This window comes from Furipterus horrens, unplaced genomic scaffold, assembly GCF_987537825.1.
Source record: "Furipterus horrens unplaced genomic scaffold, mFurHor1.1.pri manual_scaffold_4, whole genome shotgun sequence".
Lineage (NCBI taxonomy): Eukaryota > Metazoa > Chordata > Mammalia > Chiroptera > Furipteridae > Furipterus > Furipterus horrens.
The window spans coordinates 77,611,821-77,638,130 of NW_028327174.1; the positions used below are offsets into that span (position 1 = coordinate 77,611,821).

Genomic DNA, 26,310 nt, shown 5'->3' on the forward strand with positions numbered 1-26,310 from the left:
TTTTCAACTCCAGTACCTTTATTGCCATCAGCTTCTTTTATTTTGATCTTTGACAATCATAATTGTAATTTTGTATTCATTCCCCTTATGTGAATCTAATAGTAACTTACTATATACTGTGATAAAAGAAATAATACTGGATATATTTTGTTAGATATTTTGGAATTTAGATAAATTCCAAGAGAAAATTACCCAAAAGAAACTTGAAATTTTTATATACTTAGAAGTATACTATAATATTTAGACAATACTAAAATAATTAAATACTGTTTTATAATAGACTTGAGCATATGGTATTCTAAATATTTGTCTCAAATAGTCTATGAATTAATCAAATGATCATTTTTTTTGCTTTGTTCAGATGGAATATATATTGTTATTTATTACATGTATATATTCATATATCAATTCAATTATGTATGTGTTTGCTTTTATTTTTGAGTTTAGATTCAATAGTTATTTCATCATATTCTAATCCTTCAAGTATACAAATTGTATAATACATTCTAAGAGAAAGTTTTCACAAAGGATTCAACAAAGAACACTTTGTAACAAAACAGGCAATTTCATCAAGTTTACTGAAAAATGCAAATGTTTAGAGTGATTGTTTTGTAAAAAGAAAGAAAGAAACTAGGAAAAGTTCAAGAACTGGCATTAAAGCACATCTCAGCATGGGGCTAAATACTTTGCCTTTTCATAATGATTGATTACTGTATAGACCTTAAAATGTTCAGTAGTATAAGTGGTTACTGTGTGCCATGAATTATTTGAATGTCATTATTTTCCCATCTCTGCTTGAGGTAGCAGACTCTCCCTGACGAGGGCTTTGATTTGCTGGTGGTAAAAAAATGATTACAGGGTTGACATTTTACTGTGAAAGACTAGAAGTTGAAGCGAGGCATCATACTGCTTTCTGAGCTGGCCTCAACTCATATTTGCAAGACCAGCCAAGGTTTTCCTTGGGGAATGGCTTTGGATCTGTCCTTAACTGAGACCACATTATAGAGCAGAGAAGACATGGGCATATTTCCCTGGAAATATTTCCAACCTCAAGCTACCATCAACATGGTCATAGAAAAAATCTTATCAATTTTTTTATCCACTGGAAATGATCAATAAGCTGTTTGTGATGTCTGGGCAACAAAAATGTACCAACCACCCCATCTGCCTGTTAGAATGAGTTAGGTTTAAAAGTGTTGTCCTGACCTCATTGAGAGGCATACTTTATAGAGGTACATGAATCAAGTAGATTCTAGAGATAGTCTACCCTCTTCTGACCTAATTCATTTTGACCCATCTTTTTGCTATGAGTTAAATACCAAGTACTAAAATCTCTAGAGGTGCCTTCTAGTTCATGAAAATAAACTATGGCATTTCTCACCCCGCCCCCATGATAACAGTTCATACAAAGACCTAAGCAGTGATCTCAAAGCCGTACACAACTTGGCCCCCTTTTCCTCTCTAGCTTTCATTCTGACTTACTTTACTTCAGACTCACTGGAGTCCTTGTTATTCCTAGAACATACCAGGCACAGTCCTGTCTCAGAGTCTTTGCGCTATTCATTTTCATCCCTGTGACACTATTCTTTCACAAATCCCCATGCTTCCTTACCTCTTTCAAATCTTTATTTAAATGTCATCTGCTTAGAGAGGCATTCATGACCACCATATTTAACATAGTAACTCCCATCAGCTACCCCATTCTCATTATATTGCTTCATTTTTTGCCATGGTATATATACTTCTTCCCATAGTATATTTTTTACTCGTGTATTTATCCAAATTTTTATACTAAGAAATTATTTGTCTCCCTCCACTGAAATTCAGGTTCCATAATCCTTGTCTTTTTGCTTCTTGTCTCTATATCCAGCGCACCTCAAAAGTCCCTAGCATGTACTAGGTGTTCCCTAAACAGTTGTAGAGTGAAGAAGAGCCATTACGTACTAGAAGCTCTGTATGGATAGGTCCACGCCTCCCTTGATCACATCTGTGGGCTGTGTTTTCTTAGTGCTGGGAGCATATCAGGTGCTCAATAAATATTTGTTGGATGAATACATAAATTTCATCTAAAAGCCAACAGAACATATGGGTATAAATAAAGAGAAGGGAAGCCAAAAATATTTTCATTATACCACTTGAAATGTGTGGGCTGTCATAAAATTTTTTCGCTGACAATAGTTCTTACAGAACTACAGGGCAGGTTTTGCAAAAACATTAATAATCAAGGGGCCTAATAAATTTATACTTAACATCTGGCCAATTCTCTTTGACATAGTCAAAGGCAGAAGATAGGCCATAGAACCCTGGCCCCTGTGACTCACTGTAGCATCATCCTGTAAAACAAAAAGGCCACGGGTCAGGGCACATGCCTGCATTGCAGTTCCATCCACGGTTGGGGTTGGGGCACATAGGAGAAGCAACCAATCAATGTTTCTCTCCTGATGTTTCTCTCCCTTTCCATCTCTCTCCATTTCTCTATCTCTAAAATCAGCATGTCCTCAAGTAAGGATTAAAAAAAAAGCAAGAAGAAGATAGGCCATTGAAACCCACAAAAAAAAAAAAAAGAAACCCACAAAACATTTTATATTTTTCAAAGCAATTTTCTCCATGAGGGAGTATGTAATAGTTATCAGTAATGTTGTACTGGATCCAGAAGCTCATCCACTCATTTAACATTTTGAACAAAAAGATTCAGAGCTACTCTTTGTTAAGGAGAAGGTGAGCATAACATTTCTAAGGAATAAGTTTGAAAAGGAAAAGGGTTGCCACTCTTGAAAATAGAGTGCATTATTCTGTGAGGACACCAAAATGCGATTAATGATGCTGGTGAGGGACAGTTCTCATCACTCATTTATTATGCATAATAACCTCAACAAAATATGCTACAATTTAAGTCAGTTTTCATACAGCCAGAAGTAATAAGACTGAAGATATCAGGATATTCAGATTCTGTGATCTTTTCCACTATAGTTATCAGAACCAATTCTGTCATCATTATTAGCACCCCTAGGCTCATCAACTCTTTGAATTTGGGAGCATCCTCTGGATGCTTCCCTGGGCTGTTTGGACTGGATCTCTGAGTCACTGTTCAAAGTATTACCCAAAGATCAGAAGAGATATAAGTAGGAAGGACATGTTTGGCAACCCAAAGACATTTTCCCACAAAAATTTCCTCATGCATATTTGCTAGATACCTCTGTAGCAGCAATTTTCAACCTTTTTTATGTCATGGCACACATAAACCAGTTATCAAAATTCTGTAGCACACTCAAGTATACTTTTTGCTGATCTGACCAAAAATAGGTACAACTTTGATTCATTCACACTGGACAGCTATTGTTGTATTGGCTGTTATCAATTTTTTTTATTTGACAATCTAAGGGAAAAGAAGTCATTGCCCCTGACTAAATAGTCAGATATTGCATGTTTTAAAAATTCTCATGACACAGCATTGTGTCTCTTGCAGCACACTTGTTGAAAATCACTGCTCTATAGTAACATTTGAGTACTATTATTAAAATAGTTCAATGTTATTAAAATATTTTATATAATCTCTTAAAAATATTTTTGTACCAATAATTCATATATAACTAGCTGAAGATTGTCACTACTATTAACATCTTAAATACCTATCTGGTATTGAAATAAATCTTTAAGCTCTCTTCAGAATATGGGAATCGCATATACTAGATATACTTGCCATATTTATACTATCCCAATTTGTAAGGAATTATCTGAAATTAAAAAAACAACAACCTTTTCCATCATGTCTTCCTAGTTTTAGACTCATCTTTCTAATTGCCAGGTAAGCACTTCAGTTTTCATGAGTTTCTCAGATTCAGCAAGTCCAAGTCCAAATTTATCATTTTCCATAATCTCACCCTTAACAAAAACCAGTATCTGTTTCTCAGTGTGCTGTTGTGAATTCTATCAGCATTCTCCCACTATTAATACTAGAATTACCTTTTACTACTTCTCAGTTTGTGTGCACATCTAATGAGCTTCTAAGTTCTTTTTCAATTTTCTAAATGACTCTAAGATTCATATCCTCCTATCAATATCTGCTGTCACTGTCCTAAGTTAGGGTTTCATCATATCTCCCCTGTTGTTTTGGAAGTAGCCTATATAGAGTCAATGCTTCAGAGCACTTACCTTTGTCAAAAACCTTCAGTGGCATTCCATTGTTTAAAGAATGAACTTCAAATTCCTTAACATAATAATCAAGTGTGCCCTAACTTAGTTTCCAAATTACTATTTGAAGCTTTTTCTCTACTGTATTTCTCCATGAACAATGGTCTTTTTGTGATATCTCTATTCTTTGATTTAGGGATTCCGACTCATGTCTTTATCATGAATTCCTTTGACTGTCTGGTGAAGTGTTTGGACCCCTTCCTAGAGTAATATTTTTTAATATACAAAATAATAAACATAAGATTATCAAAGAAAGCAATTCTACAGTAACAAAATTCTATCTTGTCTGTAGACCCTGTTGTTTATGTCTTTGTGACTTTGCTTATGATTCTCTTCCTACGGAAGTGTCCCTGAACCTGCTCTTCTGATTATTGAAATTCTTCTCATCTTTCAAAACCTGGTCAAGTCTCACCTCCTCTGTGCTATTTACCTTGACTTCCTGCCTCATCTGTATTCAGCGCTTTGCCCTTTGCTCTCTCATAGATTATTTGCATTTCTAATTAGTCCTTATCTTTACTTTGGCCTTTATTATAATATATTGTATCAATTGACAATGATGGGCCAAACACTAAACTGACCAGTTTCACATGTTTTATCCTCACATTTCTTTTAAAAACACTTTAAAGTATGCATGTGAGGAGGAAACTGAGACCCAGAAATTTTGTTGTTTGACCAAGATCACACAACTTCTTCGTTTTAAAAATTACTTGAGGAAAGGAGTATTTTATCTTCTTCTCTGCACCTTTTCAGGATCTTTGGAATAATATTTGTCCAATAATGCTTGCTTATGTAAATTTAAAAAATAAAAATTTTGGGAAATACTTATTTCTCAATAGTTAATGTCTCTAGAATTGACTAAGGACCAAAGGATAGAGATGCATACAACTGCATTCCTAGGCCAAGTCTATGCCAATTAACTGAGAGTATATACTTCTTAACATTCTATAAAGCCTTCTAACACCTAGTGGCTTCACAAATTTAAAACTTACATCCCACATATAAGTGAAATCATATGTTTTTTAGTTGCTTCTGACTGGCGGAAGATGAGCTGACTGAGTAGTGGGCACACAATACAATACATAAATCATGTATTATAGAAGTGTACACTTGAAACCTGTATGATCTTACTAACTCATGTTACCTCAATGAGTTCAATTAAAAAAAACTTACACAATAGTTTTTATTAGCCCGTTCCTTAAAATATCAAAATATTAGCTCTTATCTTGCACTCTTGATGAAAAAACAATAATAAAAGTAGAATAAATTAAATAATTTGTTTATAATCATAATGAATACAACAAATGTTTACATCTGTAATAAGATCAGTGTATAACTTATTTACTAGGCTACTCCCTCAGTGAAAATAATAAAACCAACTCAACTTACATCATATGACAATATTTTGAATCTAATACCTTGCATCAGTTTCACTTTTCTGTAGTCAAATATGTTTTGCAAGTTTTCTTAAAACACCATTGTTAGGCTACCTATTTTAGAATTAAAAAAAAATTATTTTAGCAATAGTAAAGCTTTCTTCTCAATATTATTTTGAGTTAAAAATAATATACTTATGAACATTAATTTCTTCTATTGAAGTTCTTTATGTATAGTAATTTTGAAAGGAATTATGTTTTTATTTGCCAACACTTAAGCATGTTGTGAGCTATAAAGTAATGTATACTTAATTCATTATGGCTATCCATTTTTCATGATCTTTTCTATTATTGTACTGTAGCAAATACTAAATAAGATGTAGATAAGTAAATAAATTTCTATTTTTATAGCTCCAGATGGCCCTCCTGAAAATGTGTATGTAGTAGCAACATCACCTTTTAGCATCAACATCAGCTGGAGTGAACCTGCTATCATTACCGGACCAACATTCTATCTGATAGATGTCGAATCGGTAAGCCTTGTTTCACCTTCTGTAAAAGGCAGTATAGAGCATGGAAATGAACAAACAAGGAAAACAAACAAGCAAAAACTAACAGACACAGACAACAGTATGGTTGTTACCAGAGGGAAGGGGGGTGAGAGGCTACTAAAGGGTAAAGGGGGTCAAATATATGGAGACAGAGAAGGTTTTACTTTGTGTGGTGGGCACACAATGCAATATACAGATGATGTATCATAAGATTGTATAGTTGAAACCTATAGAATCTTATTAATCATTGTCACCCCAATAAAGTTAATTAGAAAAAAAAAAAGAGTTCAGTTTTGGAGCAAAACTATTTGCATTTTAATCCTACCTCAAGTAGACCTTAGACAACTTACTTAACCTGTGTTTCAGTGTCCCCATCTGTAAAGTAAAGATTAATAATAGATAATAGTATCTAGGGTATAGAGATTTTGAGAAGACTATATCAGTTAATATGCATAAAGAACTTAAAATATTGTCTGACACATCAGTACTTAATATGCAAAGTATTATTAACATGATTATTATATTGATCCTCAGGGAGTAGATGCTGTATATAAACAAGTGATTAAATTGATAATATTACATTGTTTAAAATACATTGAAAAGGGACTCATAATCTCATAATACCAATGAGAAGGGGAAAGCGCATTAGGAGAAATATATCCCAAATAAATAACATCAGAGTTTATTATGATCTTATTTCTTCATTTGCATTATCTTATTTATCTAACAATATTTTAATGTAAATATTACTACGTTCATTTTGCATAAAGGGAAACTGAGGCAAAGACATGATAAATTATTTCTCACATAGCAGAGACCTGGCTAAGACCAGCAAGCAATTGTGTGATAGGAAAAGTGAGAAACCATTAAACAGCAAGTAAAATTTGTCAAATTGAAATCTACACTCACTAAAATAACTTTGGATCACATATAGCAAGAATTCAAACAGATTCTAGCATTTCACAGTTTCCCTGGATTCTTGGAACTAAGCAGTCATTTAATTTCTGTCTTCCTTCTTTAATTCAACACAAATTTTTAAATAAATCCAACATGCCAGGACTGTTTTAGTTTCTGGATACGTAGAGGTAAACAAGTCGGATGAGGTCACTATCTTTATAGAGCTTATCTGTAACTCATTTACTGAATATATAACTATTTACATTCAAGAATCACTGGTTCCAGACCCAGGAAGAAACATACCATTGAATATAGGACTCATGGTGTATTCTGGATTTTGCCAAATACTAGCCACAGGACAAACAAGTCTTTCCCTGTAAGGTTCAAATTAAGCAAAAATTGGCCATTTTAAATACAAAATATATAGATATAGATATCATCCTGGATTACTCTACTGGAAATTAATGCATTTTATAGTCATTTGTTTATTGTAATCTTTATTTTTTTCAAAATAACAAATATTTATTGAGCGACCTCTATTTAACAAAACAAGAATGGAAACCAAGTTTTGTTCTACAGTAGATCACAGTCCAGTGGGAGACGCTAGAATATAAACAGCTAATTATAAAGTGAGATATAGAGTTTTTAAAAACTATTTTTATTGTGTTTTTCTGTTGCCATTTAGTCCATTTTTATCCCCCTCCCCTCTGCAATCACCACACTGTTGTCCATGCCCTTCTTCCTTTTTGCTTAATCCCTCCACCCACTAACTTTCCCCACCCTTAGCTATCATTCCTGCTTTCCATCTGTGAGTCTGTCTATATTTTCCTTGTTAGTTCAATTTTTTTCATTAGGTTCCACATATAAGTGAAATCATATGGTATTTGTCTTTCTCTGACTGGCTTATTTCACTTAGCATAATGTTCTCCAGTTCTGGCCATACTGTTGCAAACAGTAAAATTTTATTCTTTTTTATAGTCAAGTAGTATTCCATTGTATAAAAGCCCCATAATCATTTTATCCACTCATCTAGTGATGGACACCTGGGCTGCTTCCATATCTTGGTGACTATAAATAATGCTGCAATGAACATAAGTGTGCTATTTTCTTTCAAATCAGTGTTTTGGTTTCTTTTGGATATATTTCCAGAAGTGGGATTGCTGGGACAAAAGGCAGATCCATTTTTAATTTTTGAGATATTTCCATTGATACTGCTTTCCACAGTGGTTGCACTAATCTACATTTCCTCCATGAACAGTGCAAAAGGGTTCCCCTTTCTCCACATCCTCACCAGCACTTGCTGTTTGTTGGTTTTATTAATGATAAGCCATTCTCTCAAGTGTGAGATGGTATCTCATTATGGTTTTAATTTGCATTTCTCTGATGATTAGTGATGTTGAGCATCTTTTTATGTCTATTGGCCATCTGTATGTTCTTTTTAGAGAAGTGTCTCTTCAGGTCCTTTGCCTTTCTTTCTTTTTTTTGGTATTGGGTTTTGTAAGTACTTTGAAATTTTGGATATTAAGCCCTTATCAGATGTATCAGTGAATATGTTCTCCCATTCTGTGGGTTGTCTTTATTTTGTTGACAATTTCCTTTGCTGTGCAACAACTTTTTAGTTTGATGTAGTCCCATATGTTTATTTATTTATTTTTGCTTCCTCTGCCTGGGGAGATATATCCAATAAAATATGCTATAAGCACTGTTCAAGATTTTGCTGCCTATGTATTCTTCCACAATTCCTATGGTTTCAGGTCAACATTTAGCTCTTTGATTCATTTTGAATTTATTTTTATATGTGGCATAAAAAGGTGGTCTAGTTCATTTTTCTGCATGTTATCTGTCCAGTTTTCCCAACACCATTTATTGAATAAACAATCTTTAGCCCATTGTAAGTGCTTGATTCCTCCATTGAATATTAATTGACTATAGAGGTGTGGGTTTATTTCTGAGCTCTCTGTTCTGTTCCATTGATCTATGTGTCTGTTTTTATGCCAGTACCTTGACTTTCTGATTACTATGGCTTTATAGTACCTTTTGATATTAGGTAGCGTGACTCCTCCAACTTTGTTCTTCTTTCTCAGTATTTTTGTTGCTATGTGGGGCCTTCTTTGGTTCTGTATAAATTTTTTGAAATATTTGTTCTAGTTCTGTGATATATGTCATTGGCCTCTTGATAGGACTTGCATTGAATCTATAGATTGCTTTGGGTAGTATGGACATTTTAATGATGTTAATTCTTCCTATCTATGAACAAAGCATGTGCTTCCACTTATATGTATCTTTTTCAATTTTTTACTGCAGTGTCTTATAACTTTCTGAGTACAGGTCTTTTATTCCCTTGGTTAGTCTGTTATGGAGACATAGGATATAGACAATACTTCACAGAACAGGTTAAATTTATTCTGGGACTGGAGAAATGAATAAGGGTTTACCAAGTAAGGAAGGGTGGAGGTTGAACAGAAAAAGCAAACAAATATAACCAGTCTAATTACTAACATTGCATATAAAACTACCACACTTCAAAAATAAATAAAAATGTTTCATAATAATAGGTGATCAAATATAATATGAGCAACTGCCTTGAAACTGATTGAAGGGAAATGGTGAGTCTAAAAGGTCTGAGGTATCAGTCCTGGGTAAGTGGATAAACAATGACTAACAATAACAAAGACAGAGTAGGTTTAATTAAGATATTTTACACATGCTGTATTTGAAGGCTCAGCATTCTTTTTGGAGCTTAATAAAAATTTTTAAAGATATAATAGATCACATGCATGCTGTACCATAATTTTCTTCTCAGAATTTGTTATCCATTGTTTCCATAGAAGGCATTGGAGTAGTTTAATTTCACCATATAAGATCTTATGGTAGTGTAGAGAGTGCTGGACTGTTGAAACACCTGACTGCAAACCCTATGTCAGCTACTTACTTATATAGAATCTTGAAGAGTTCACCTCAACTCTATAAAATCAGAGTTCAAGTAGCTATAGTATGTAGTCAAGCATGTAACATAATTGAGAAGTCAAAAATGAAGCCAACTGGGTGAGGCAGTGATGAATTGGAGACCATGTCCCATTATGGGAGTCAACTCTCACTCATCTCTAGATAATTGTTACCCAATATGAATATAAGCCTAGTTAGTTGTAAGGAAAATTTTAAAAGTCATATGCTCACGTGATATTTAAATATTGACAACTAATTAAATACACACTTTCTACCAGTGGGAATATGCATCTCATCAATTGGATTTATAGAATAATTTTTTCCTGCCATTTTAGAGCAGTGGAACATCTTCCTCTGCTCTGTCATAAGGTAGGAACAATCTGTTTGACTTCTTTCTATGCTGATATTATTTATCAGCCTTTTGTGGTGTCCCTCATAACAACATTAGATTAAATTTTAAATGTTCTTAGAAAAGACAATTTGAAGGCCTATATATACTGAACAAAATGCCATCTTTCAAAATTACTGGGGAGGGTCATGTTAAAAATGAACTTAATACTGAAAACAGTGTGCATAATCTGTTTTAGAGTGTTTCAAAATCATGTACCTGTGAGGAGCATGCATAATAGGATTTCAAATTTTCTGATGTTCATCTCAGGAAAAGCCCTTTTTAGTGCTAGAAACGTTACCTGTGTTTAATCCCTCCAGTGAATATATCAGGCTCTCCATCAAAGACAGACCATATTTAAATAAATTATACAAGTATATTTAGTATACCTAACAATATTAATTTGTGCACATTTAATAGTTATGACACCCACAATTGAGTTCTTTCATGAATAGGGCTAGATCAGAATTTTTCAAACTGTAATCAAGACCAACATTTTAAAATGAATTGGAATAAAATTTAGAAGTATATAAAATTTCAAGTGTATTTCAAAAAGAAGTTGTATTTCTGAGTTATATTACAAAATGTGCTTCATGTTTTTGGAATAATGGTATTAAAAAAATAATGCAGATCTATTTTTTTAATGTCAACAAAACACTAAAAATACATATTATCACCCCAATTTTTCACACACATAAAGTAAGACACAGATAGCATAAGTGACTTGACAAAAGCTATGTAGGAGCTATTAAGTGACTAAGTTGGGATTTGAATCCTTGGTGGTTGGGTATCAAAACCTATATTCTTTCCCCTATAAAACATTAGATAGAAAGTAGTGTTTCATTGACTGCAGAGATGATTTTTGCTTGATTCTGATGATTTTTGATGGGTTAATAATTTTCTTTTACTTTTAATTGTTGAAATAATTGTTAGTAAACTGTTAAAGTAACACTTTAGATTTCCCAGGACTATCTCTTTTAAAAAAATACAATTGACCCTTTTACAATATAGGGGTTAAGGGCAGCAACCCCACACAGTTGAAAATGTGCATACAACTTTTTGCTCCATCAAAACTTGTTACTCCTCAGTATCCACAGGGATTGGATCCAGGACTACCTGTATATACCAACATGCTTGGATATTCTGGTTTCCTACATAAATGGCACAGATTGATGCATACAGTCATCCCACTGCAGCTGTAGACTCCTAACTGCAGATTGAAAACAGTACAGGCATTTATTGAAAAAATCTGCACATATGTTGACCCACGCAGTTCCAACCCATGTGCTCAGGGGTCAACTCAATTTAAATCTTAACTAGATAAATATACCACATGTAACTTTGTATTATTATATTTTAGTGATTTGTATCTCAAGTGCTGCCTCTTTTAATTGTTAGCTATTTTTTTCTATAGGTAGATAGTGACGAATTTAATATTTCCTTAATCAAGTCAAATGAAGAAAATAAAACCATAGAAATTAAAGATTTAAAAATATTCACAAGGTATTCTGTGGTGATCACTGCATTCACTGGGAACATTAGTGCTGCGTATACAGAAGGCAAGTCGAGTGCTGAAGTGATTGTTACCACTTTAGAATCAGGTAAGGCATATTTCTCATCATTGATAAAAACTGACCTTGTGAGGTATCTTTCTTAAAGTTTCTCAGACCCCACCCTAAAAGGGATATATGTTACAATTTTTTTTTAGACATATAAATATAAAATGCAAAGACTCACTCTGATTGACAAAGCAAAGCTTTCTATTTCTGAGACAAAGTGAAATTATGTAGAATGATCAATCCCTGTAAAGACAGAAACAAATTAGTTCATAATAAACTCAACTGCACTTTTTAACATTTACTTAAACATTAAATATTTCAGAAATTGTTACCTTGCTAAAGGAATGATTTTTTCAATTGTCTATAGCCAATAATGCTTCACCTAAAATTCTATTTTAATTATTTCTGTCTCATTATTTAAATGCACATTAAAGTGATAATACTCTATTATTAAATAATCTGGATTTCAATATTAGAATCCAGGTCATGTTTACGATCTCTGTTTTCTTCACTTAGTTAAGTGACATGTTTTATTATATAATCTATTTGATAAATGTCAGAATCCATACAGATTTCCTCAAGTTCCTATGAACAGGGTCTGAATGAATAATAAGAGTGTAACCAATAAGAATTAAATGTGGAAAGTCAACTTCCCAGAATTTGCTTGCCCCATCCTCCTTCAGACTCCTGATGTTCTTTGCCACCAGATATGTCTTTGGAAAGAGCACATGAAGGGATGTGTTGCTATAGTTTATTTGTTGCTATCCATCAGGTAAGTATAGGAGGTAAAAGTACTTCTCAGTTAGTCTTTTCATTATGTTATCTACTGTATTGTCTACTGTTATGGTTCTAAATTGAAAGGTACTTCTTATTCTCCAAACCCTAAAATTCTACTTCTTTCCCTTTTGCTGCACGTGTATCCCAGGTATCCATTTTCTTTTCCTACTCCTTGCACTTATCCCTCATCCTACCTACCTCTGAAGAAAGACGCTGTGGAATTTAGTCACATTCATGCCATAAAGCATTGATTTCAAATCTTAATATGCTACCTCTTCCAAGGGTAATGTAGTTAAATAAATTTTTATTGAACATCTAAAAGTCAAATTTTAGATCTAAAACCAAATATATTTGCAGGATAGGAAGTTTTTCCAATGTTTAAAGGATTCTTCCACTTATCCAAGTTTAAACCTGATCTTATTTTTGAGAAACATCTCTTGTAAAAAAAAAAAAAGGTATTTCTTATATATCCTAAAAAGGTTTCACAGCTAATGTTGTGAAAACGTGTGTTGAACCAATTTAACTTTTATTTTAGCTAGGGATTTTTGCACTTAAAATGTGATATTTGGCACAATAATATGTTATCTGATTTTCTCTTTTTTTCCTCACTGTTATTTACTTATATTTTGCTTACCACAAAGGACTATTTCTAAAGATGTTTGTAAAATAAAAATAAATAAAATTTGTACCTGAACTTCTAGCAACCAGATATTAACAGCCTTCTTTTATGGAAATTCATTATGTAGAATGAAAGAATATATCCATTTCCATTTGATCAAAATATTCATTATATCAGTCATTTATATAAAGAACAATAATTATGTAGTATAGCAAGAACTAGTTCATAAAATATATTTTATTAAGAATTATATTCATAAAATAATTTTATCCTCATGGATATCACCTTCTTTCAAAATTATTTATTGATTCTTGTCTATTTATCAAAAATAAACTGGAATATCTAACCTATATAAAGAACTCTTAAAACTCAGCACCTAAAAAATCCAATTAGGAGATTAGAAAAAAATATTTCACCAAACAAGTAATATTATTGACAAATAATCTCATGATAATATAGCCTTTCAATATCATTACTTATTAGGAAAATGCAAATGAAAAACACAACGAGATATCACTCTACATCTACTAGTACAGATAAAATGATAATTTTTAAAATAGTGAGAATACCAGCTACTAGCAAAGATGCAGAAAAACTGGATTTCTCTTACATTTGTAGTAGGAATATAAAAGGGTATAGTCATATTGGAAAATAGTTTGGTAATCTTTTATAAAACCAAGCATATACTTACCAGTTACACTCTTGGACATTTATCATAGAGAATTGAAAACTTGTATTCATACAAATATATGTATGTCAATAGCAGATTTATTGGTAATAACAAAAACACTGAAAACAACCCAAATGTTTTTCTATTATTAAATAAATTCTGGTACACCCATATAAGTGCACCCTATTCAGCAATAAAAAAGAATGAACTATTGATATATGCAACAGCTCTGGTGAACCTCACAGTCATTATACATTGTGTTTATCAAAATGACAAAACTGTGGAGATGGAGAATGGTTAGTGCTGTGGGAGACATGGAGGCAAACAGAAGAAGATAGCAGGAGAAAATTCCTGTATGGTGATGGGCTAGCTCTGTATCTTGTTTCTGCTGAAGCTTATAGGAATCTATACATGGGATTAAATTGCATAGAACTACATACAAAAGCATGAAAAAAATGCTTAAATTTGAATATGTCTGTAGTTAACAACATTGTACCAATGCCAGTTTCCAGGTTTGATATTAAACTACAGCTATATAAGATGTCACCACTGGGGAAAATTGGGGGGAGTGTATGATTTTGTAACTTCCTGTGAGTATACATCCTTTTTAATTAAATTCCAATAGTCATGGAAGTGTGTTCTGTATAAAAATAAATGCATATAAAAGCTAAAAAAATAAAAAATAAATGAATAAGCAAACATTGTGGATCAGCATTATGATTCCTGCAACTTAAGATGTCAGTGATTTTACAATGCATCAGCCATTTTGCTTGTTTCCATAATTCAAATGGTTTAAATAATCTGGGTAATATTTTTTATAAACAGAAACTCAAAATGAGTAAGTTTTATATGGAGAGCAGAGCAAACACTTTTTGTAAAATTCAATTTCTAAATATTTCATTTTAGTCCCTAAGGATCCACCTAACAACATGACATTTCAGAAGATACCAGATGAAGTTACAAAATTTCAGTTAACATTCCTTCCTCCTTCTCAACCCAATGGAAATATCAAAGTATATCAAGCTTTGGTTTACCGAGAAGATGATCCTACTGCTGTCCAGATTCACAACCTCAGTATTATCCAGAAAACGGACACATCCGTCATTGCAATGCTAGAAGGACTAAAAGGCGGACATACATACAACATCAGTGTAAGCATTCATAGCTTTTAATTATTTGCCTATTTTACAAAGTCAGTTTTCAAATTCAGCATTTAAAAATACTTCAGTTTATGTATACACTATATTTTTAAAATCTTTTTGTGGGGTTGTGTAAAACATGCCAGCAAAAAATACAGTTAGATAAATGAAATTGTTGATTTCCTATTATAATACAGCAAATTGTATGAAAAGTGTGTAGATAATTAAATACAGAAATGCAGCAGAGATGCAGAAATAAAGGAGAAGGAAATACATGTTACCAGTGAAAGAGCATTGGTATATAAAGAGATAGTGCTACCAACCGGAAAACTGTTAGTGTGATTATAAATGGAAAATAGAAAAGCAAATTTCAAAGGCAAAGAGCAGATATAACTATTTACATGATCGAAATTCATATGTAGTTTAATATAACTATTACTATAAGCTAATAACATTTTCTATCTTCATTCTAAATTATCCATTTTGAAAAGTAAGCGTGTACATGAATTCACATGCATAAGTGCAGACACTAAGATGCACAGTTTGTTTCATCCTTTGATGATTTTTGTAACATGTCTTGCAATTTTCTTTTTTTAAAGTATATTTTATTGATTATGTTGTTACAGTAGTCACAATTTCTTTTCCCTTTGCTCCCTCTGCCCAGTACTCCCCTTCCCTCCAGCAATCCCACCCCTCTTAGTTCATGTCCATGGGTCGTGCATACAAGTTCTTTGGCTTCACCCTTTCCTATATTATTCTTAACTTCCTCCTGTCTATTTTGTACCAACCAATTATGCTTCTTAATCCCTTCACCATTTCTCCATTTCTCTCCCTTCCCCCTCCCAGCTGATAACCCTCCAAAGCAGTTTTCAAATATAATTATCTGATTCAGAAAATTATCTTTTAAGCAAAGTAGATTCATCCTAAATCTTAGCTTATTACCTAATTCTCCTACCGACTCTTTATAATTATCAGAATACTATCATCAATGATTTGTGTGTGTGTGTGTGTGTGTGTGTGTATGTATACACACATATATATTTCTTCCCTTGCTTTTTTTAATTTTATTTTTGGTTTTTCAATTACAGTTGTCCCATTTTCCCCCCATTGCTGCCCCCCACCCAGCCCACCCTTTCTCCTGTAATCATATCCCTCCCTGTTGTCCATGAGTCATTTATACATGTTCCTTGACTAGACCCTTCCCTTACTTAACCCCCTTCTCTCCCTCCCCCCTCCCCCCATTGACTACTATTCTACTCTTTGTCCTATTTAGTTCGTTTGTTTGTGTTGTTCTTTAGTTTCCCTTGCCTTTTTTATATCTTATTGTATAACATGTCTTGCTAGGATTCTTGCTGTGCATGCCATTAAATAGACTACCATTGTGAAAGATCTCTTAGAGGGAGAGTGGTGAAGAGAATTGAACAACCTTGGTTCAAATCCCGACTTTGCTATTTCCTGTGTCTGGTCAGTTTCCTCAAATCTATATCTTAGTTTCCTTATCTGAAAAATATAGTAATAACAATAACAATTTATTTATAGGAATGTTGTGAGTATTAAGGATTTATAGTTACTGTAAGCAGTGAGTGCTCTATCAGTTTTGCCTATTGTGAATACAAGAGAAAAAAAAGAAACAAAGCTCAACTAAATCCTGATTTAAAGAACAAGAAACAGGTTCTCTGATTGTCCACAAAGTGTAATTTACAACATCCTGAACTCCTGAGAGTTTATTAGGAATGTATAAGTTTAGCACCTGCTGTCCCTATCTACTGAATCAAAATCTTCATATCTTCATTTAACAGGGTTTCCAAGTATGACTTCCTTCCATAATGCACTGCCCAACTCATCATTTATTATGAAACTTAAACGTTACATTGTACCGTAAAGAAATAAAAGTAATGAAGAACACCATAATATCATTTTTTGTTGTGGATACATTCTTAAATTTACAAACTCCAATAAATATTTACTTTAGATATTTTTAATGACATTTGGGGGGTTTGGTTTATTTACCATAACTACCACATCATATATATCATCATAATTTTAATTTAGTCAAAGTATTTATACTGTGTACTGTGGGTCACTAATATATAAACAGATTAGTTAATTTCAATCAACGTATTATACTCTGAATTTTGTTTATCAAGTACAATAAAACTGGCCAAGAACATCGTCTTTGTTTATATAGCAATATAATGTGAATAAAAGAAGATTCTGTGTCTACAGTTTCCTAAGCACAAAGTTAATTGAAAGGATTCCCATCTGTGTAAATCACCCTCTGTATATACAAACAGAAATGCTTTATGTGTATATGCTGCATTATGTAGGTTATAGCGTCAGATACTTTGGGGCAGGGGTGAAGAAGGGCATAAAGGGCAACTTTCAGAAGGATGATTTAATACAGGAAAACTGGGAGGCTGAAGGAATAGGATTTCATCTCAGAGAAGAAAAAAAGAGGATCTTGAATATGGATTTACAGAAAGCCAGTTACCTCGCTACAGAGAGGAGGAACAGATGTTAGAATAGAGGAAGAGAATATATACACAATCTTTTCTTTTCCTCCTATGGCATCCAATTGAAGCCAAAGTCCTTTCCTAGCCTCTGTGATAGAGCTATTTAGGTAACACAGCCTTTGTTCTCGGTTGTAAGAATTATTTTATTGTTAATGTTCTTTCTCCATCTGTAATATGCATTTAAATGAGTGTGATAAAAATATACTTAATAAACTATATGCAATTGATTTTAAATGTAAAATAATTTTAAAATTACATAAACCATGATCAGTAATATGTATAATAATTTGAAAATACTAACAATATGTTTCTTTGTTTTAGATTTATGCAATCAACAGTGCTGGTGCAGGGCCAAATGTTCAGATGAGAATAACCATGGATATTAAAGGTACACGCATGAGCTGCATTTCAAGCACAAATGCTGTTGCCTTAATCAAATAGTAATTATAACTTGAATTTCGTATTAGAGTTAAGGATGTAGTCAACTTAAATGATGCATAGAATGAGCATATTTAAGTATTAATTTATACTTAATAAAACTGTAATTAAAATGCCTAAATAATGGTGCAAATTACCTTGTTAAATAAAGAGAATGTCTACCTGCTATTTTCTTCTATCTTTACTTCTAACTTTAAACTTTTCTTAGACAACTTTTATAATCCATTATTTTATTTTTTAATTGTATTGAAGAAAAAACTCATTATTTAAATTACCATGACTAGAAGTTGGCTAATTTTAGTTAGATTCCTTGAATGACCTTTATTTATATTGAAGGTCAGGTTCTTTTCAGTTAGTCAAATAGTGTTCTGAGCTACCATATATTCAGCGTTATGATTCTGACTATAAAAATTCTCATCTATCAATTCATTATTCTGACAGGTAGTTTTATGGAAAATACAACTAAAATTTGGAGTTCCTCACACCCCCAAAATTTAAGGTCTTTCAGTCTTTCAAGGTACCCTCTTTTCCTGAGACTGAAAACATGTGTATAGTTGTACCATCTCTCTAAAGATCTATATAAAACCTGCAGAGAGCTAAAAACAAAACCAAATAAAACCTTACATGTATGGATCTTTAGTAGAATTCCACCACCTGATGCTTCTCTCTTTAAAGCAAAAAGTAACTCTTCTCAGTCTTTGGTAAGGACAGTAGAGCACAGTGATTACAAGGTCCAGCCGCTGAGATTGAATCATGGGTTGGCAACTTGATATTCATTTGACTTTGGACAAATTTCTTAACCTCTATAGCCTGTATAGTGGAGATAATACTAGTTCCTACTTCATAGGTTGTTGTGGGGATTAAAAGAGATGATCTTTGACAAACCTTTAGGCAAACAGTGCCTGGATACTAGTACTCTTAAGAGCAAGAAATATTCACTGTAAGGTGAAGTTGATACATTTTATCTTTTCACCAATGGGTAGTTTCCATAATTGCAATACTATACGGAAGCATCAGTGATTTGCTTTTAATTGATAAATTATTGCTTAGAATATACAAATAATAAAGTCTTCAAAATATCAGTAATTATAAAAAGTAAATTAGTAAAGAAGGGTTTGCACCATACTATGTTAATTTCTATTATTCATTGGTGACATGTAGGTATGCAGTTAACAATGGATGCATCCTATTAATTCTTTAGTAAAACATTCCCATTTCAGATGCTTTGGTCATCCCAAGTAAAGATGATTAATTGTCACTTTCCATGCCCTAGACTAATGAGTACTGGTTGCAGGGGTGGGGTCCTAGAGAAATTAATTTTCTTTGGTAACATGAATGATTTTATTAGTAACAGGGTGACATTAAGTTAATAGTAGTCTCATTAACTTTACATTTGACAGATAATATCAAGCTGGACAGTAATGTCCAATGCTAGATTCTTCTAACTGGAAACCTTTTCTTGGAGACTCCCCAGTGGCTTTGTTGAGAGCTTCTCAGAACTCCCTAAAACTGAGGCTCTTCTCGGAATTCTTTCTTCCTCCTCCCCTTTCACTGGTGTCAGACCTGTGATCTGTGGTCTAAAGGCTCTTGCCACCTACTCCTGCTCACTGTCTCTTTACTCTCGCAGATATTTTCCCCAATAAACTTCCTACACATCTATAATCATAGTTTTTACATCTCAGAGAAATGAGTTAAAGGATTGAGTGAAAAAGATTTGGTTCCCTTTTACAACTCTGTGACATAAGGCTATTTCCTCATGTGTAAAATGGAAATAATATTGCTAATTTTATAGCATTATTGAGAGGCCTTTTAAAAAGATTTAATAAATATGGAAATTGAAGTTTGATTAAGCAACTTACTATTGCTCTAACAGCTGGTATATACAGCTATAAAATGAAATTAAACAAACAGAGCTTCTATAAATATTGATTTTTGAGATATTTCTACACATTGATGGTAAAATGTGAATTATCAGGGCACTTTTAAAAATTGTTCTGGCAATATCTATTACATTTAAAAATACATATATCTTTTGTTCCTGAAATTCTACTCTTGAGAATCTATTCCATAGAATAGATTGGCATGGATAAACTCAGGGTGGGGGGAGTGGAAGGGGAGGTGCTGCTATGACTAGAATAGAAATGGGTAAACTACCCAGAAGAATTAAAGAAGAAAAAACACTAAAATAACAATGTGATATAATTCATTGATTAAAATTATATATAATGAGAGCATATATAATTTGAGTTTATTTAATATGTGAAAATAAATCAAATGTCAAAAAATCACACTTCAGTCCCATTATTTTAGGCTAAGTCTCAAATATGTAAGTTTATCATCAGGAGATAATAATTGCTAAGTATTTGCTGTATCAGAATGAAACTCTATTTCCTTTGTTCTTTATGTTTTTCATCACTTTATTTGTGAATTACCCACATGAAACAAAAATTAAACAATTTTTCTTCTCTTCAGAAACAAAAAATCAGTTATGATACTTCTTCTGTTTATAGCTCCGGCACGACCAAAAACCAAACCAACCCCTATTTATGATGCCACAGGAAAATTGCTTGTAACTTCAACAACAATTACAATCAGAATGCCAATATGTTACTACAGTGATGATCATGGGCCAATCAAAAATGTCCAAGTGCTTGTAACAGAAGCTGGAGGTATCATCAAATATTAACTTCTGTTGTTAAGTTTTAAAGTACAAATTGCTGAATGGTATAGAAATTTCAGTTCAAAATTAGTAATATTAGTTGACTCCTGATTATCACACAACTCTGAAGCTTAGTAGATTTTCAATATTATCATTAACAATACTAATAATTTATTTATGCCTAAATTTTTTATAAAATTAAGAGAAGGTTAAAACGTGATTTATTTATTCCTTATGATAGTAAGATTGTTTTGATTTTGGCAAGATAGAGTCTTGGTAGTTTCTTTGGAGGTATGAACAAAAGTGTTACCCTTGATTAAGGGCTGGTTTTCTATAGTGCCTTTCTAGGTAAATCAGCTGAATCATCCCTGGTGGCTCATGCAATTATAAAAATAGCCTTTATAACTGTGAAAATACAGGTATATACTACTTTTAACGATCATTCTTTTTTCTGAAAATAGCTCAGCATGATGGAAATGTAACAAAGTGGTATGATGCATATTTTAATAAACCAAGGCCCTATTTTACAAATGAAGGCTTTCCTAACCCTCCATGTACAGAAGGAAAGGCAAAGTTCAGTAGCAATGAAGAAATCTACATCATCGGTGCTGATCATGCATGCATGATTCCTGGCAATGAAGACAAAATTTGCAATGGACCTCTGAAGCCAAGAAAGCAATACTTGTAAGTATAGTTTATACCTTCCATGCATCGTATTACAGCAAGCTAGTTGACATCTTTCATCTATCCACCCACCTGTCCTTTTACCTCTCCAGTAAGCACTGGGCATCCCTCCTGTATTGTGGCCTGATTTTTTCATTCCTAGGAATGTCAAAACCAATGAAGGAGTGTCCTCACATTCCATAGACATATAGTTCTAGTGGAAAAGCGGGCAACCTCAAACGTAATTATGATTTCATTTGATAGTAATAAGGTCAATATGAAAAAGGTGCACTTAGAGAATATAGGTAGGAGAATTTAATTGTTTCTGTAGAGGACAATGTGGCTAATGTGAAATATTTTGTGTTTTTTACTCATTATTTTGCCATGCGTGCTAATGTACAGGCTTTTAGAAACACTGGCGTAGTCTTTTGGTTAGTGATGGCTTCAGTTTACATTATTGATAGCAATAATTCTATGCTCTGTATACCATCAAATATTTGAATGAGTGATTGAAATCTTTACAACTCACTTGAATATTTCACATTTTGTAGATCCTAATTAAATGTCATATTAAAAATCACTGCTGCTATTTGGCTTTGTTACTTTCTTTACTAAATTGATTTTTTCTTATTAAATTGACTATTTTGTTTATATCATAAGACAATTGTTTTTAAAAATCTTAAATTATTTGATTTTTAAAATATTATTTCTACTACTAGATTTGAACAATTCAGCTAGTCTCATCTTGCCAGCTAATTAAAGTATTATTAAATTATTTGTGAATGTCCTCAGCCAAATTAACATTAGAAAAGTTAGAGAACTTAGGCAATTTTAAAAAATGCTCTATCATCTATCATTAAGTATAGTTACTTTGGTTACAATGTCATTGCCTCAAATGTAATTATTATACATATGACAGTTATGAAAATGGTATATCACAAAGTTTAATATTTATCAAGTATTTTTATTTAATATATTTTTCCAAACCAAACTATTCATATAATCAACAGAATCATAAGGATTTGAGAACAGTAGAGATTAAATTATGCATTGCAGTATATTAATATAAATTGGTTTTATATTTGTAATGCCTGAATGTCTATAGTTTTTAAATAAGGTGTTTCAATTGTCTTTGCAGATGTTAGAATCACCTAGTGATTTTTTTTTTAAATATATTTTATTGATTATGCTGTTACAGTAGTTCCAATTTTTTCCCCTTTACTCCCCTCCACCCAGTATCTCCCTCCCCCAGCATCCCCCCCCAAGTCCATACCCATGGTTCGTAAAAAATAACTATCCCTCCCTCTCAGATATTAAGACCCTTTGTAATCTTGTAAAGGACAATGGGCGAAGGTCTCAAGCTCCTCTAGCTGCTTCAAGCTGGACATGGTCGTCGTCCTACCTACCCTTGGGTCCAGAAATCCCTAATAAGAGTGGGGGTGTGGAGGGGAGGGTGGCCTTCCCACATGGGGAAGGATCATGCAGACTCCAGGTCAGTTGGCTGTCTCCGGACAACGGCGTGCTTGGTTTAGCAGGCTGGCATCCTTGTTGTGTTCTGGGGGCAACAGATTTGGCAAAAAGGGTTAAAAAGCATCATTCAATCCATAACTACTAGGTGGCAAAAGGCAGGGACTAATTTTTCAATGTTCCACATTAGGAGAAAAAAAAAAAAAAAAAAAAAAAAAGGGCTTCTTTGGAGGAAGGTGTGCTAGGCACATCTCTCCTGTCCAAAACCCTTTTGCCCATTTTATTTAGTTTGGGCTGAGGGAAATAGTTTATGTTTCCCCCCTCTCAGACCTCTGGGCCCTTTCTGTCCAAGCCATTAGGATAGAAAAGAGAATTCAGTTTTAAAGTGAAGCCCACAGACCACCCCATTCTTCACCAACTCAGCCATTTAGTTCAGCCAAACTGTTGAGTCTCCGGAGGCAGCGCTGCAGAGAGGATTAAGTGAGGCTTATGCGTACAGACAATCACTCAGGTAATGCAGTCATAGGCTTATGCCCTCTGGTTCAATTTTGCTCATTTGTTTGTGTTGTTCATTAGTTTCCTGTAATAGGTGACAGCATAACGTATTTTTCTTTCGTTGCCTGGCTTATTTCGCTAAGCATAATTCTCTCTAGTTCCATCCATGTTGTTGCAAATGGTAGAAGTTCCTTCTTTCTTTCTGCTACATAGAACTCCATTGTGTAAATGTACCACAGTTTTTTGATCCACTCATCTACAGATGGGCATTTAGGTTGTTTCCAGCACTTGGCTATTGTAAATAGTGCTGCTATGAACATTGGAGTGCATAGGTTCTTTTGAATTGGTGTTTCAGGATTTTTCGGATATAATCCCAGTAATGGAATTGCTGGTTCAAAAGGCAGTTCCATTTTTAGTTTTTTGAGGAAATTCCAAACTGTTTTCCATAGTGGCTGCACCAGTCTGCATTCCCACCAGCAATGCACCAGGGTTCCCGTTTCTCCGCATCCTCTCCAGCACAAGTTGTTTGTTGATTTGTTGATTATGGCCATTCTGACTGGTGTGAGGTGGTATCTCATTGTGGTTTTTATTTGCATCTCTCTGATGACTAGTGATGTTGAGCATATTTTCATATGTCTATGGGCCCTCTGTATGTCTTCTTTGGAGAAGTGTTTGTTCAGGTCCTTTGCCCATTTTTTAATTGGGTTGTCTGTCTTCTTGGTGTTGAGTCGTATGAGTTCTTTATATATTTTGGAGATCAATCCCTTGTCTGAGATGTCATTGGCGAATATATTTTCCCATATGGTTGGTTTCCTTTTCATCTTGCTGATGTTTTCTTTAGCTGAGCAGAAACTTTTTAGTTTGATGTAGTCCCATTTGTTTATTCTTTCCTTTATTTCCCTTGCCTTAGGAGATATATCAGTGAAAATGTTGCTACGTGGGATATCTGAAATTTTCCTGCCTATTTTTTCCTCTAGGACTTTTATGGTATCACGGCTTACATTTAAGTCTTTGATCCATTTTGAGTTTATTCTGGTGTATGGTGTAAGTTGGTGGTCTAGTTTCATTTTTTTGCATGTCCCTGTCCAGTTCTCCCAACACCATTTGTTGAAGAGGCTCTTTTCACTCCATTTGATGTTCTTTCCCCCTTTGTCAAATATTAGTTGACCATATGAACCTGGGTTTATTTCTGGGCTCTCTATTCTGTTCCATTGATCTATATGTCTGTTTTTATGCCAGTACCAGACTGTTTTGATTACCGTGGCCTTGTAGTATAGTTTGATATCAGGTATTGTGATTCCTCCTACTGTGTTCTTCTTCCTCAAAATTGCTGTGGCTATTCGGGCTCTTTTTTGGTTCCATATAAATTTTTGAAGTATTTGTTCTAGGTCTGTGAAATATGTTGCTGGTATTTTAATAGGGATTGCATTGAATCTATAAATTGCTTTGGGTAGTATGGACATTTTAATGATGTTGATTCTTCCCATCCATGAGCATGGTATATGCTTCCATTTATTTGTATCTTCTTTAATTTCTTTCTTCAATGTTATGTAGTTTTCTGAGTACAGGTCTTTTACCTCCTTGGTTAAGTTTATTCCTAGGTATTTTATTTTTCTTGTTGCTATGGTAAATTGAATTTTTCTTTCAGTTTCTATCTCTGAGTTTTTATTGTTGGTGTATAAAAATGCCTTTGATTTCTTAATATTGACTTTGTATCCTGCTATTTTGCCGAATTCACTTATTAGGTCGAGTAGTTTTTTTGTGGAGTCTATAGGGTTTTCTATGTACACTATCATGTCATCTGCAAATAATGACAGTTTTACTTCCTCTTTTCCAATTTGGATGCCTTTTATTTCTCTTTCTTGTCTGATTGCGGTGGCTAGAACTTCCAAGACTATGTTGAATAGGAGTGGGGAGAGCGGACATCCTTGTCTTGTTCCTGATCTCAGGGGGAATGCTCTCAGTTTTTGCCCATTGAGTATGATGTTGGCTTCAGGTTTCTCATATATGGCCTTTATTATGTTGAGGTATGCTCCCTCTATTCCCATTTTGCTGAGAGTTTTTATCATAAATGGGTGTACCTAGTGATTTTTAAGATTGATTCTCTTCTGCACCCATATTCTATTTCATATGTCATAAAAGCATAGGAAGTAAAGATACAGCTTTGCACTCACAGAATTAAGAAACATTGCTCTTAATTGTGTGCATATGAATAAATGCTATATGATGATTCTAAATCTGGTTCACTGGTAATTTCAAAGTTGGTCAAGGTACAACAATTATTATGCTTTATATTTATAAAATATGTTTACTCAAGCAAATCTGCGAAAGAGGTACTCTGCTTCAATTTAGTTGCTGACTGCTCATGAGTCTGCCCAGATTCTTAGTCACTCTCTCATGAAGTTCTTGAGGTCCATGTATAGGATAATTATTCATCTCACATAAAGATAGTATATATTTGTCCTGATGGGAATAGAATTTCAAATTTGCATCTCATAAATTCATTTTACCTTGAATAAAAATATTCATGTTTAATAGCTTTTTGCTAAATTATTTATTGAAAAAATCATGTGGCATGCTAATTGTTGGTTTTTAATTTTTTTCTATTTCATAGATTTAAATTTAGAGCCACAAATATCATGGGACAATTTACTGACTCTGATTACTCTGACCCTGTTAAGACTTTAGGTAAGACAAATTTTATAATTTATTTTCATTTATAATCTCAATATGCTAATTACAGTGCAACATTCATTAGTAAATGTATTAATCCATGACTGAATGATGTCAAGTATAAATTTATTTCAAGGTTAATTAGCTTAAATAAGGAAAAGCAGTATTTTGGAATATTATATTAATAGATGAATGTTCCATCCATTCAAATCTGGACCTAGATTTTGAAATGGCATTGGTTCTATCTTATGTGTACTAACATTATACTATGCATATATTTATTTGGCTGTTT

The 26,310-nt window shown here is 33.2% G+C and overlaps 1 protein-coding gene across 2 annotated transcripts in view; it reads left to right on the forward strand.

Annotated features, from left to right (window-relative positions):
• Positions 1-26,310, forward strand: part of PTPRQ (protein tyrosine phosphatase receptor type Q) — a 198,413-nt gene that overhangs the window by 120,049 nt on the left and 52,054 nt on the right. For both annotated transcript variants that reach the window (XM_090273667.1, XM_090273668.1), the window contains exons 27-33: positions 5,976-6,097; positions 11,761-11,947; positions 14,878-15,122; positions 17,945-18,011; positions 20,572-20,730; positions 21,182-21,404; positions 25,960-26,033. In XM_090273667.1, the coding sequence (XP_090129793.1) occupies positions 5,976-6,097; positions 11,761-11,947; positions 14,878-15,122; positions 17,945-18,011; positions 20,572-20,730; positions 21,182-21,404; positions 25,960-26,033 (1,077 nt within the window). The remainder of the gene's footprint in view (positions 1-5,975; positions 6,098-11,760; positions 11,948-14,877; positions 15,123-17,944; positions 18,012-20,571; positions 20,731-21,181; positions 21,405-25,959; positions 26,034-26,310) is intronic.